The sequence below is a fragment of the Emydura macquarii genome, unplaced genomic scaffold (assembly GCF_026122565.2).
Source record: "Emydura macquarii macquarii isolate MOO-44397 ecotype Brisbane River unplaced genomic scaffold, CSIRO-AGI_Emac_v2 contig_2369, whole genome shotgun sequence".
NCBI classification, from domain to species: Eukaryota; Metazoa; Chordata; order Testudines; family Chelidae; genus Emydura; species Emydura macquarii.
The window spans coordinates 477,014-491,277 of record NW_027132506.1 but is presented as its reverse complement, the minus strand read 5'-3'; the positions used below and the strand labels follow the sequence as shown (position 1 = coordinate 491,277).

Here is a 14,264-nt window from a genome sequence, read left to right as displayed (position 1 = left end):
AACCCTGCCGGGGAAAGGTCGCGGGCAGCTGGGCTCACCAACCGGAGACAGGGGGCGGCTCCCAGCGGTGGAGCTGTCCTATGGGAGGCGGGAGGCGGGGCACAATGCGGATGGGAAGGGGCGTGGCCCTGGAAGTGAGGGTGGTCCCGAAAGGGGGCGGACCTGAGAGTAATTCCAACCAATGGAGAGCGATCTGAGGGAGGGGCCGGGTGTCTCTGCCCAATGGGAGGGCGGCGGGGCGGGGCCGGAGCGCCATGTGCCCCTGGCGCTGCGTGAGCGGCTGCCCAGCCACACTCGGTCGAGCCGGAGGCAGCAGCATGGCGGCGTCGGGGGCCAAGAAGAAACAGCAGCAGCGAGCGGCCGCGGCGCGGCGGGGGGAGCCGGGGGGCGCAGGCGACGCAAGGTGGGGGCGGGGCTGAGGGCGCCCGTTGGGGGGATGGAGCTGGGGGGCGGCTCGGGCCGGGGGCAGGGAGCGGAGAGGCTGGAGGGGGATAGGGGGGATATAGGGGGTGTGTGTAGGGGGATAGGGGGTGTGTGTAGGGGGATATGGGGATGGGGGCTGTAGTCGTCTGTCCCTTTCCCTCTGGGCTGGACGTGGCAGGACGGGGTGGGATCATCGGGTGGCTGCAAGGGCTGGGCTTTGCCGGCCTGCCGGCACCCCTTCTCTCCCCTCTCATAACTGGGGGGCTGGTGTTCCCAGGGCCACCTTCCCGGCCTCGGTGCTGTGGCTGGGAATCGGGATGTGCTCAAAGAGGGTTTGTTCTTCAGCTCCCTGAGACAGAGGAGCAACCCTGGCAGCGAGCTGGCTCCAAGCTGAATGAGGAGATCTCCAGCGACTCGGATGCAGAGAGGTAATACACTAGCGTCCCGTCGTCCCCCCCCCGCCTCCTATAGCCACCCTGCGGAGCAGAGCCCAGGAGAGAGCCCCAGCACCTGCACCCCTCCGCAGTGCCCAGCTGCTACAGCGGTGAAGGCCAGCCTGTGGGAGGAACTCCCAGGAATTAAGGCCCATCACCACAGGGTGTATTAAAAAAACCCCAAAACACAGACCACTCCACTGTGTGCACTTCTCCCTTTGGGAGGGGAGGAGAGAACCAAGGTGTCAAGATGTTACAGTAGCCAGTCAAGAAAATGACTGAATTGCTTAATGCTCAACTGGGAAGCATGCGGATGCTCTAGTGATGAGCCTGGTATGAGTATCTCCCTAGAATAGACTCTGGCTCTGTGGTTGAATGCAGGTAGTTCCATCCTGTTTATTTGGATGGCATCTTGCAGAACGAGGGTGTTCAGGAGACAAACTCTCCCTAGTTAAGGTTGCATGCAGCACTTTGTTCCCAGCCAGACTTTCACAGTCCCTCTCAAAGTGCTGGGGAACACGGTCTCAGAAATGAGGGGTCTAATGCTCCCCCCTCCCTTAAACAATGTCCTTTCTTAGTTAATTGTGAAAAACGGCAAGTTTTATACACCTCTAAAAAAAAATGGAGTGGGAGCTGTTTATGGGCTTAAACTGCTCTGTGCTTGAATGGCCCTCTGTATGCAGACGTCAGGCCAAAAGCAGATTTTCGTGACTGTATACTAGACTATAAATAGTCTATGAAGTGAAAACGTGTTATGGTTGGAGGAAGAAACCCCTCTTAGGCCTACACATCCTCTCTCTCTTCCCCTGTAGCCCCACATTAGGTAGGAAGCGGAAGAAGGGCAATGAGGCAGAAGAGGAGATTGAGGAGACCGCACAGGAGAAGAAGCTGAGGTTAGCCAAACTTTACCTGGAGCAACTTCAGCAGCAAGGTGAGGATCTGGAAGGCTGGGTGCACCTCAAGCCTCGCCATCAGGTGGCTTTTTTCTTACTGATTTGCACACAGAAAAGTGGCTCTCTTCCTACTACTCAGACTTCTGTGCTTAATAGTCAATTTCATCAAGCAAAAGTAGTCCTGTAGAGACTTCATTACAGCACTGATCCCAAAGAAGATGCAGTCTGTAAACTCCTTGGGGACAAGCTAAATAGTGTAATGCATTCACTAGCATAGAGAGAAGTATAAAATTTAAAGTGACAAACGTGCTTTAAAATGCAGTGTGTGGCACAGTTTCCTGTTTGTTTGCTTTCTTAAATGTAGCAATTTGCCATAGGTCTCCCATTCACCACACAAATCTAAATCAACAGTTTGTCTCGACATGTAACAATTAATGTGTTATCTGTGTTCCACATAACTTTGAAAATGCTAAAAAATGCTTTTTGTGATGTGTGTCCTGGAGCCTATTGTCTGTCGTCATCTGCTATGTAAAATCCGATCTTCCTCAGATACAGTCTGTTGCAGTTGCCGAGCTAGCTGCTGGGCTCTGAGTGCATCAACGAAGGTGTCAGGCCTTGCCTAGCCTGGGGCAGGATTCTGCAGCTCTTAGACTGGGTTATCCTATCCTGTGAATCAAGCCTGGTTACCTGCAGGTGTGACTGAGTTCGGCACCTGTGGTTCTTCCCTTTAGGAGTCCGATCAGTGGCAATGTAGGAGGGTGGACTTACCACTGGAGTTCCCCTCATGGATGGGTGTATGGCATCAGTTTTTCTCATCTAGCACCCCTTGCTGACAGCTTTTCCAGCCCTGCACTGGTCTGGTATGTTACACAGCTCTTGGGCCAGGTCACACTTTAGTCCCATGCGGTCAGGGGTAACTGTGTCCCAGCTCACAAGTCAAAGGAATAGAAACTTGTCCACTTCCCAAGTTCAATTCTCTGCTGACTCTTTGCCTCCCCCTCCCCCGGGCTGTGCAGAGCCTTTCCTCTCTTACAGGATGCTGCCTCCTAAGACTTTCTTGCTGAGGGCCTGGCTCCTCCCAGACCACTGACCTTCAGGGCTTCTTTCTTAGAGTCTCTCTTCTCCCTGGACTGCTTTAAGGGTCCCTTTCTCCCTCCCCCCCGTACCCTGAATAGTTTCAGGGCATAAGCTCCTCTGGGGTTCCTCTCCCAGAGTGGAAACTTCAGAATACCTCTTTCCTGGGGCTCCTGCCAGATTTCTCTCCTCTTTGCCCTACTCTAGTCCCATAGAGTGATTGCAAACTTTCTCCCCCTGCTGCACTGCACTGCACTGCACTTCCTCTTTTACAGCACCACTGGTGGCTTCCCCAGCTGGGCTTCATCTTTAATTAAGCCTGATCCACCTGCCAGGTGCGTTAATTGGCCTTTCCCTGCCACACTGACCTTCACAAGTGTATATGGTGCCAGAACAGCCTCTTACAGCCAACATGGCTCTTCTGTGATAGGAACAAGACTTTGGAGAGAGGGGTTCTGGAACAGCACAGTCTAGGCACATCTGCCCCATCTAAAGACTTGCAGTCCCCTGCTGGTAGCCTAGGCAGGCCTGGTTCCCCCTCCCTTGAGAGAGATTCTTTTTTAATCCTCTTGGAGCTCTTTTATTCTGCGTTCCTGAGCTCTGCCCCATCTGGTCATCAACAGTCCTGTAAGCTCAGCAAGAGACCGAGCCAGAATCAAAGCAGGAAGACCTTGCATTGCCCTCAACAACTCTCAAGTGTTTGTGGAAAGGGTGGCTTGGCTCTTCTTCCTTGCTGCTTGTTTTTCCAGATAGTCATACAGTAAATGCCCCAATAACCAGGCCAATGTACAGTAATTGTAAACTTGCAGAGCAACTCCAAATCATCAGTCTGCATCCAAGATCTTGTCATCCTTCAAAATCTCATTGGGGAAGCATCTCGAGGCTGACGTTAAATTAGCTAAACTAGGCATATGCCAGGTTTAAAAGACTCGTAACGTCTGCTAGTGAGACTCTGGTGCTATTCCAAGGTCAGAAAGGGGCCACTGTGTTCATGTAGTCTGACCTTCAGTATAACACAGGCCAGAGACCTTCCCTGAAAGAATTCCCATTTGAATTGTTCAGTGGTTAGTTACCCTCCCTGTGAAACAGGTACACCGTATCTCCAGGCCGAATTTGTCTACCCCCGTCCCTTTATCCTTTCCGTGTAAGGGCCGTAAAAGACTTTGTAGCAGTTTAAGGGTGAACCTAGACGACTTGTACTCAAACTGCTGGGAGAACAAGTCTCACTGTGACTAATATAACAAGAGGGCAGTGTTACGGCTGTCTCTCGCTCTGTGGAATGCTTCAGAGGGAGTGCGGCCGTTCGAGCAAGAGGCCTGGATTCTGACCTTGGATCTGCTACCAACTTACAGTGAGTTGTTGGGCAAGGCCCTCCCTTCTCCGTGCATCCATGTCTCCACTTGTTAACATGAGGCCGATACGGGGGCCATGGACGTGATGCAGTCCTAGTTTTCAGCTGCATTCACACGGAGCTTTGGCTCCATTCCCTGTTGAGCTGACAAAATCACCCCTCTAAAGCATCAGGGAACTAAACCAAAATAGGAAACATCCCTAGACACCTTTTTGGAGTCACAGTAGCAGCTTTAATACTCCATAGCACAGGACAGCACGCACATAGTGTTTCCTCAAGATTTCTGTGCAAGCCCTAAAGGCTGCACAGACTAAGCGTGGACGCTCATGAGCGTGGCCAAAGAACCTCTCTAGACTGGAACAACCTAGTGAGGAAGCTTCAGGCGTGTTCATCACAAATGCAGCACCATCTCTCCAGCTGGTTTAAAAACTGTCTCCAGAAAAGGAGATTTTAAAAAGCTTTGTGCAGCCGGAGGAAGCCCTGAAGAATGCTCCGGCACTGCTGCTAGCATGGGGATGAGTGCCGCCCGAAGGCAGCAGTGCAAGATCTAGAAAGTTAAGCTTCCCCTTGGTGATATGGGAGGTGTGTGGTCTGCTCTTGGCCAGGACGCCGCTGTCCGTGAGAATTGGCCTGGTGTTCTTGGACCCAAGTCTTGAGCGAAGTGTGCCTAATGAAGGGTGGAGGGCTGACCAGGCAGTAACTGGGAACAGCTCTCCGCCTACTTGCATGGCTGAAAGTGCTGTTGGTGTGTGGTTCTTGGAGGGCTGTCCGCTGCTCGCTTCTCTCTTAGATGAGGCTCTGCTAATGCAGGAACATCCATCACCTGCCTTCTTGCTGTGAAGGCCGGCCCGCAAGCTTTACTGCTAATGTGCCGTCTCTGTGCTTGTCTCTTGGACAGAGGAGGAAAAGGCTGAAGAGGAGGCCTTGGAAAAGGACTTGGTTGCTGGCCGACTGAAGGAAGATGTGGTGAGTAAGCCACTTGGGGGAGCAGAGCTAGTGGATGCAGGGGATACAGCATGGTACCAAAAAAGCCACTGTAGAAAGCTGGGTAAATCCAGTTTCAGGTGAGGTACATGTAAACAGGCAGGTTATAAAAAGATAGCTTTAAGGGTGTAACTGAGAGAGCACATTGTCTGTGTAAGGTGAATTTAACGATACTGCACGAGCACCTCCCAGAGACAGTCAATACGATATTCTTCCTGTGCTATGCTTTTTATTGGCTTTTAGCAACAAGCCAGGCTGACACTGGTTATTGGGTCTTTAATAGATTTTGTACCGAACCAAAGTGTGGTCAAGCAGTTGAGTTTGCAACTTAACAACCTCGATATCTAAATTGTCCTTGCTCCATTTTTATAAGGGCAGAATAGCCCTCCAGCGTGCAGGAGCGAACTGCCTAGGGCTCTTCTGCTCCTGTCTAACTGCCTCGTTCTCTTTCAACAGCTCGAACAGAAGGGAAAACTGCAGCGACTGATCGCCAAAGATGTAAGTTCGCAACGCTTCCCGTGAGCAGCTCTGCTTCAGAATTGGTGAGGGGCCAGGGCAGGGAGAGGTCTCTGGCACCCCGTTCTCCCTTGGAGGCGTGGGGTGGGGTGGCAAAACTGCTCACTTGTCTCGTGCCATGTGAGTCAATTCCGGACTGGCTCAATCTCCCGTCTGTCATGCGAGTTCTGCGGTGCCCTGAGCGCTTTGTTAATGGGGCGCTGTGTGTGAACAGTTGCAGCCTCCAGATGCGGCAGCCATCCGAGTACTGAGAGGTCACCAGCTGCCCATCACCTGCCTGGTCATCTCTCCAGATGACAAGTGCATCTTCTCAGCTGCCAAAGACTGCTCCATCATCAAATGTGAGTTTTGCTATCTTGCCTTGACCGCCTCCCTTAGTCCAGTGGCTTGCGGGCTCCAGCTGGGGCGGTGGCGAAGTTTTTCCCAGTGTTTCCAAAGACCCTCGTGAAGAGCATCCACGCCCATAACCTGGCTGTGGCCCATCGCCCGGCACGTGCCATGTTCACCTTACAGCTGTGCAGTGCAGGCTGTCCTCGCTTGCCCGTTTCTAGCTTTGCTCATGGCCTCCGCCTTTGAAGGGAAATCTCTTGCTTTGTTACACACTAGATTTTAATGCTGGAGCAACATTGACCGGGCAGGGAGGACCTAAGTCTTCCCAAGTGTCCACTAACGTGGGGTGTCTCTGTTCTTGAGTGCTCTACTTGGAAACACCTGAACCCCAGTTTTCCAGAGGTGCCATGCGCACCCAGCTCCCACTGACTTTTTTGTGTCCTGGGGGGAGCCATGGGTGCTTAGATCTTGGGGGTCCAACATGAAGAAATGGGTCTGTATCTTCAGCATTCACGAGGGGTAGAAGGCACTGTTCAGTCGAGCATTCGCTCTGCTCTCTAAGCTTGCTTTGGGGCTGGTGCGGGAACTCTCCCGTGCTGTGGTAGTTGTGGTCCTCGTAACTGCACCTTGCTCTGAACAGATGTGGCTAGTGGGGACTCCTTGGTAATGGGGCAGGAGATACCAGTTAATGGAACGAGGGTGGAGAGGTCTGTCCGGGATACACAGGCAAGCCAAGGGATATGCTGGCCCAGGCAGCCCTGCTAATCTGTTTTAGCAAGTCCGGGGCTTAGCCTGGCAGACTCAGGCGGGCAGTGATTGATGCAATCTGCTGCAGGGGATGTGGAGAGCGGAAAGAAGCTGCACGTGATACCTGGAGGGAAGAAGGGGACCAAGGACCAGCATGTTGGCCACACGGCGCATGTGCTCTCCATGGCTATCTCGTCCGATGGCAAATACCTGGTAAGGAGGATCGGCTGGGGCCCGGCCCTCTCCCTGCTGGCTGGCTTGTCCTGGTTCTCTAGTTACGCAGTGATGTGTGGCTCTTCTCCTGTTGCTGAGTTCTTGGTCCTTGCTGTCTGTCTTCTGCTTCCTTGCAAATGCTGGACGCCATTTGATCCCCAGCCCTTCTGTCCGCTCTGCCCCTAGGAGCCGGGGGACGGCTCTGGTAGGAGGCAGTGCCCAGCTCTGCCTACCGGAGCTCATACAGGGACTGCCAACGGCGCATCAGCTGTGAGCGTGCAGTTACGCAGCTTGTACATTGAGACCGCGTTAGGGGAGCAGGGTCCAGCTCTTCCCCTCACTGCCCTGGTGGTGAAATGCTGATGGCTGCTCAGTCACCATTGGCACGCACCGTATCCTGGCTGCACGGCTGGATCTCACCAGCCTGCGTCTCCGTTGCTCGTTGGGGTGCTGGTGGGACCATGCTGGGAGGATGTTTGCTCTACACACTCTCCAGGGGAAGACGCTGAGCTGGGAACAAGACCAAGGGCTGGCTGGTGGGGGAATCCCACCTCCCATCTGGATGAGACCTCTCCTGCTGGCTGGCTCTCCCCCGAGTCTCCCTGTGCGCATCTGAAGCCAACAAGCAGAACGTAATGGTACAGCCACACAGCAGGCTGTGATGATGCAGACGCAGGAAGGCCGGTTAGGGTTGCTGGTGAGCGTGTCCTCTGTCTCCCTGCCAGGCCACAGGAGACCGGAACAAACTCATCATGATCTGGGAGGCTGCAACCTGCAAGCACTTACATAAATTCACCGGCCATCGAGACGCTGTGTCGGTGAGTGGCTGGAGGGCATAGGGTCTGGGGGAGGGGAAAGACCTAGGTAGGCAGCTTTGAGCGCCCAAACCTTCCATGCGGACTTGCAAATCATATGCCTAAAAGTCAGGGAGCCCTTTCTCTGGGGGAAGCCTCCCCCATTCACCGAGTGCCTTTCCTCTAATGAAGTGCTGAGCTCTGGAGGGGTGGGCAATTGGCTGCTTCCCAGGAAGCAGCCTTTCTCTAGGGCTGTCACCGCAGAGAATACAGTCCTGGATGGGCATTACCTTTTAAAGTGACTCTTGTGTATTTCATGCCCACGGGTACACACTCCCCTTCTCCTCCCAGGCTTCATAGCATTTAGCACTGTGTTGAACCAGACATCCGCCTCTCAGGAGCCCAGCCTGGTCCCTGAGCGTGCTCTCCCTCCATGCTTTGTCTGCATCCTCATTGCCCTGGACAGATCAGCCAGCCCACGCTTGTGGAGCTGTCTGGCCATTGGGTCTGCGTTCTGGGGTGCCGTAGTGAATACGCACCTTCCCTCTAGCCCCTCTTCCTGGCAGTCACTTCCTCCTGCTAGCCCCCGTCTCTCCCCATGCCACGCAGGGCCTGTCGTTCCAGAAGGGCACGCACCAGCTGTACAGTGCCTCGCACGATCGCTCCATCAAAGTCTGGAACGTGGCCGAGAACGCCTACGTGGAAACACTGTGAGGACCAAGTTCTACGTCGGGGGGGGAAGGGGGGCAGGAAGTTGTGGGGGTGCATGGGAGGCTGAGCTGGGAGGTTTGTTCTGTGGCTTTTGGGGTGACCCTGGAGATGAAGGACTGCGATATCCGGGCAGGGGGCACCAGCAGACTTGGCCCAGCGATGCACTTGGCCCCCAAGCCATCCCGTGGTCGCTGCTCGAGGCTGCCATGCCCTGCGAGTCGCACCCGTGGCCAGGCTCTTCCGCTGCACCTGTCGCCGTGTTGCGGCCGCAGCTCAGAAATCCGCTCCTGAGGGGGCGAGTCAGCCTCGCCGAGCAGGGCTGCCTGAAAAGGACTCCCCACGTCGGGCAGCAGCTGCGTCTGGCGAGAGGCAAAGTATTCTGTGAGCAGGGAGGCCTGGGGGCTGTAGCCACAAGCCATCCATGGGGGAGCCATGCTGGGAGATGGCGACCCTTGCGGCGGGGAATGCAGAGAAGGGAGGTAGAAGGTGCCAGGCTGGGCTCCCTGGCTGGCTGAAATGCTCTTCTCAGCCACGTGGGGGTGATTAGAGCACCCCGAGACCAGCCTCACCCTCTGCCCTCTGCTCCAGGTTCGGGCACCAGGATGCAATCACGGGGCTGGACAGCCTGAGTCGGGAGTGCTGCGTCACGTCAGGCGGGCGAGACGGCACCGTCCGGGTCTGGAAGATCCCCGAGGAGTCCCAGCTTGTGTTCTATGGGCACCAGTAGGTCTGGGACGCTGCCCGTGCAGAGGGTGGTGAGGGCTGCATGATGTCTGCGCTGTTTAACCCACCTCGCCTTCCCTGGAAGCTCTGCCAGCAACAGAGCCGTGAGCCCTGGACTGGTCCCCCTCAGCTCTGCAGCCCAGCATCAGATGCCTCTCGGCTTGTGCCTGAGGATTGGCCACCCCTGTTGAGCTGGGGGTGGCCCGTGCCACTTTGCCTCGCATGGGCAGGAGCGATGGGTGGTGGAGGCTGGCTGTCGACCATCCGCAGAACTGCAGGGTGCATGGGACTGCTCCTCCCTGCAGCGGCCGGGAAGCTGGCTCAGCCACGTTCCCGTGTCCGTGGTGTGGCGTGGCACTAGGCCAGCTGGGGGACTCGTCCATGGTGTTCACGCACATGCGGTAGTGCCCAATCCCAGTGGGCAGGCAGAGGAAGGGGGAAATCTGCCCTCCTAGAGAAAGCTCTGCCAGCCTGTCACAGCCAGGGAGGCCTGTTCTGAAGCCACCAGCCTGGTCTCTCTTGAGCCCAGTCTGCCCTCCGCTCAGAACAAGCGGGTTGTGGGGCTACCCTTGCCTCTGGGGATCGGTAATTTTCGGGGGGGCCCACAGCCGCCAATCGTTCTCCTTCCCTCTGCCCGTCGTAGGGGTTCCATCGACTGCGTCCAGCTGATCAACGAGGAGCACATGGTGTCTGGCGCGGATGACGGGTGAGTAACGCCGCTGGAGAGGGGCTGGGGGCGCTGCCGGCCAGGGCTCTGGCATGTGGCCTCATTCGCTCTGCATCTCCTGACAGGTCAGTCGCCCTTTGGGGGCTTTCGAAAAAGAAGCCGCTGGCGACGGTGCGGCAGGCGCACAGCACTCACGGAGCCCAGGGCCTGGAGCAGCCGTACTGGATCTCCGCGGTGGCCGCCCTGCTGAACAGTGACGTTGTAGCCACAGGTGCCTCGCGCTGTGAGACCCTCGCTTTTGCTGCCGCTTTGGGACGGGAGTGGGGGGGGATGCTGCCTGTGTCTGGCCCACGGCAGCTGGGCGACTTTGGCCTCCTCCCCGGCTCGGGGCAGAGCGCTCACCCCCCCTGCAGCGTGGGCTCCAGTTCTGTACAGCTGGGCCAATGCCTGTCTCGCGGGCGGGCCTAGTTTTGAAGTGCTCTGAGGGGCTCGGACGGGAAGCGCCCTAGACTGGCAACTCCTTGGGCTCCTAACTTCCCCCTTCTCCTGGGAGCCCCTGGGGAATTCACCTGCAGCCAGCCCTACGCTAGGCCAGGCCCTGCCACTCCTGGAACCCCTACCCTGGCACCTCGAGCAGCGCTGCCCATCCGGGCGTAGGCACGGGCTGCCGAGGAGGGAAGGCCCTGCTGGGAGGGAGAGGGCAAAGCTCTGGGCAGGCCAGGCAGGGCTTGGTTTGAACTTGGATCCACGCCACGCACAATAAGCGAGTGGCAAGCTCTGAGCCAGAGTCACCGTGCCTGGGGTTCTGCGGACGTTGGCTGGGCCTCTCCGTAGAGCCGCGGCTTGGGGACCGCTCTGCCCTGTGCGTCGCTGGCACCAGCTCGCCGCCACGCTTTCCTCACCTCCGTTCCTGGCGCGCTGCCCCGGAGCGAGGGACATCCGCCGCCACCTCCCCCTGAACAGGCCAGCTTGCTGCGCCTGAGTCTGCTTCAGCTTGCTGCTCCCGTGGCCCACCCAGCAGCTTCGCGCCCCTCGCTGTGTTGGGGCGACAGGGAGGGGGAGCTGAGCGATGTGGGCACTGGTGTGGCAGGGCCAGGGTGTGGGCACGGGGCCCAGCCACCAGAGGCCCTGACCTGCCGCTCTGATCCCAGGCTCGCACGGCGCCAGCGTGAGGCTGTGGAAGTGCGGCGAGGGATTCCGCAGGCTGGAGCGGCTCTTTGACATTCCCCTGGTAAGGAAGGGCACGGGCGAGGCGCGTGGGAGCGAATCCTCAGGGCTGGGCCAGGAGAAGGAAATGTGTGGGGCAGAGGGCAGTAGAGATGGAGGCCGATTTTCCTGGGGTGGGGAAGGTGTTCGAAGGCAGGGAATTGCTGAGAGATGAAATCCCTTCTTGGCCTGATTCACGTGGCATTACCCTACTGGGAGCCCTGCACTCCAGCGTCCCGGCAGATGAAAAGCTCTCCAGCCTGCAGTGCTGGCCTCACACACCCCTCTCTCTTTCTCTCTCTCAGATCGGCTTTGTCAACAGCTTGAAGTTCTCACACGCTGGGGATTTCCTGGTTGCGGGCCTCGGGCAGGAACACAGGTACCGGCCTCCCGGCCAGCTGTAGGCGAATTCTGGCACGGGGTCTCCAGGGGTCCTGGCCTAAGACCCCAACCTCTAATCCCAGAGCGTCCTCCGCTTTCAGCCCTTGGCGCATTCCCTCTGCAGGCTGCAGGAGCTGGCTCTTGCAGAAAACATCCGCCTCAATTGGCGTTACTCTGCCTTAGCTGGGATGAAGGGTCTGCTAAATCCTGGGACAGGGGCAGCTTTCAGGGTGCAGTGGGGTGTGTGGGAGGGAGGGTAGATATGGCCCTGCCCCTCCTGGAAGCCTGGCTGGCACTGGTACGAAACTCCACCGACCATTGTTCCAGGGAAGGGGGGCTAGTCTAGCCTTGCCAATGACCTGCTTCCTCCTGGGGGAGATGGAGCCGCAAGCCTTCCCCGACTGGAGGGTGGCGCCTCTTGGGTGCTGAGAGGCGGGATCTCTGCAAAGCAAGAGCCCCTGGGAGGTGTTCGAGCAGCGTGGAGCGCAAGGCCCAGGCCCCGCACCCTCTGAGGAGGAAGCTAGTCTCGGTAGCAGGCGGCTCGTTCGAACTCCGCTTCTCTCTTGTGTTCAGGTTGGGCCGCTGGTGGAGAATCAAAGAAGCCAAGAACAGCATCTGCATCATCCCGCTGAAGAGGAAGGCAGCTGGCAGCGCACAGACTGCGGACGGCTCCTAGCCCTGCAGCTGGTCGTGGCGCTGCTCGCTGTGAGACTCTTGAGTTAAACTTTGCATTAAAGCCAGATCCTCTTTGTAAATCCCTCCTGTCTGTGTCAGCCAGGCGGGGCTGCGTCCCCCGGGCAGGCTGGGCAGGGCTCGGCTGCTTCATCACGAGTGAAACTGGAGGCAAGAATCTCCCCTCTGGGGCCAGCTGCAGGCTGGGGGCCCGAGAGGAAAGGGAGAGGCAGCATCCGAAACAAAAAGCACCAGATCCCCTCCCTCTGCAGCCAGCGCCGTGTGGGGCGGGGGAGGATCTTCATGACACTCCTACCCCCAAAAAGTTCAGCTGCAGAACTTGCTGTGAGCGGCTGAGAGCTGGTCTTTTCAGGGACAGACGGACATGCAGGCTGAACCGTGGCAGTCCCTGTCCGACTCCCTCCCTTCCCAGAAACAGACCAGAGCCGCTCCGCCACCGTCCAGGGCATCTTGAGAGGAGCAGCACTGTCTGTCTCTGCCTGCAGCGGTCCATGGCAGAGTTCCTTCCCCAGCAGCGATCCAGACCTCAGTTCGGGGGCAGGGCGAGTTGTCACATAGCGAGATCCTCTGCCTGTGCTCAGAGGAGGAGACAGATCTCATGCACCTACTACAGAAATGTAGTGTGCCATGGCTGCATGGGCCCTAGCTCGAGCTGATCAGCTGGGTGGGTTTTGGGTTTTTTCCCTCTCCCTCAGTCTCTGCCCAGCAGAGGGTTGGGCTGAAGATGCAGAACTCCAGCCGGGAGATTTGGGAGTCAAGTGCAAATGTCACTCCTGTTGTCTTTGAACTTAGCTGCATTCCAAAATGCCTCGTTACCACAGCTGCAGCCTGGGAGACTGAATTGAGTCTGTCGTTTCTGTTTCCACCTGGGCTCTGTCTCCCAGAAGAGCATCTCTGCATTTGAACAAACCGGAGCTTGCAGGGGGCGTTCGGCTGTTCTTGGTGCTAAACCAGAAAAGCAGGAACATTAAAACCCATCTCCTGAAGTGAAGATTAAGCACAGCTGTCACACGAGGTGGCTGGCTTTTGTTTAAAGAAAGGGTCCTGTTCTAAACAGGGCTGGTCCTTGTCATGCAGGCAACTGCCTGCGGTGCTGCTCTTGCAGGGGCTTTCTGCCGCTAGTCTCATTAGCTGAGAGCTGATGTCTCTGCTGGGGGTGTGTGTGTTTTTGTTTTTGTTTTCTTCTTCCTTTCATTGCAAAAGTTCTCCCTTCCCTTGCATCAGCTCCCCAGGCCCTGTCACTCATTTATCTGCCCAGCCCCATTGGCTCTGCCTGCAATGGCACTGTACCTGGGCCAGCCTCCCACCAGCTGGGGGATAAAGGCCAAGTGTTAAGAGTAAAATCCTGGCTTTTAAAGAGCTCTTACGTGCCTTAGCCCCTGCAGCCTGCCTTACCCGGGAGGGGTTTGTAGAAAGCTGCGCCACTCCGTGCACAGGGCGGTGAAGTGCAAATTCAGCTTGCTAAGGGAGTGAGTCCTGGCCCCCTGTGCCTCCCTCTGCGACTCGCAGCCCCGGCTGCTGCTCGGCTTGGAGCCAGTGCTGCGCCTTGCCCAGCAGGGCAGTAAGGAAAGCTCCTGGGCGGTAGCTGGCTGCGGTGGCTCAGCAGGCAGCTGGATGGGGGATGCAGTGGAGCTCCAACGGGCTGGGACCAAAGGGGTGTGGGCAATAGCTGAGTGGCCTCCATCCTTGCAGCCTGGGGCCACGAGTCGCTCTTAGCAGCCGTTTGCAGAAGGGAAGACGAAGGGGGGAGGAAGTGCAGTGATTTCCTTGAGCTCTGAGCTGCAGCATTTGCAGCAGTGCTGTGAGCCCCTCTGCAGCCGTGAGCCAGGCCCCCGCTGCTGGCAGGTGAACTGCAGGTAGCTTCCACCACCTCCCCTTCCCCCACCTCACGTGTGTAGTGCTGGCCTCTCCCTGCCCCACCTGGCAAGAAAGTCCCTGCTGCTAGGGCAGCGCTGGCTGGGGGCCTCTCCCTGCTGGGGGCCGCAAACTGGGAGCTGAAAGCTGCCTTGAATGAGCGTTCTATCATCCACGGGGAGACAAGGGCTCTGGCTGGGAGGCTGGAAGGGGTAAGCAGAGAGCCAGGGTAAGCAGTAGCCATCAGCACTGTCATGCCTCCTGGTGGCA

At 57.2% G+C, this 14,264-nt stretch overlaps 1 protein-coding gene across 1 annotated transcript; it reads left to right on the top strand.

Annotated features, from left to right (window-relative positions):
* The first annotated feature begins 317 nt into the window (after window positions 1–317).
* On the top strand, window positions 318–12,202 carry RRP9 (ribosomal RNA processing 9, U3 small nucleolar RNA binding protein). Its single transcript, XM_067561166.1, is given in 16 exon segments — window positions 318–365; window positions 368–403; window positions 769–851; window positions 1,670–1,788; window positions 5,074–5,141; window positions 5,616–5,657; window positions 5,890–6,016; window positions 6,841–6,965; window positions 7,691–7,783; window positions 8,369–8,469; window positions 9,059–9,193; window positions 9,837–9,899; window positions 9,986–10,143; window positions 11,012–11,091; window positions 11,372–11,445; window positions 12,021–12,202. Coding segments are annotated over 16 exon segments (1,455 nt in total). The 3' UTR covers window positions 12,124–12,202.
* The last annotated feature ends 2,062 nt before the right edge of the window (window positions 12,203–14,264 follow it).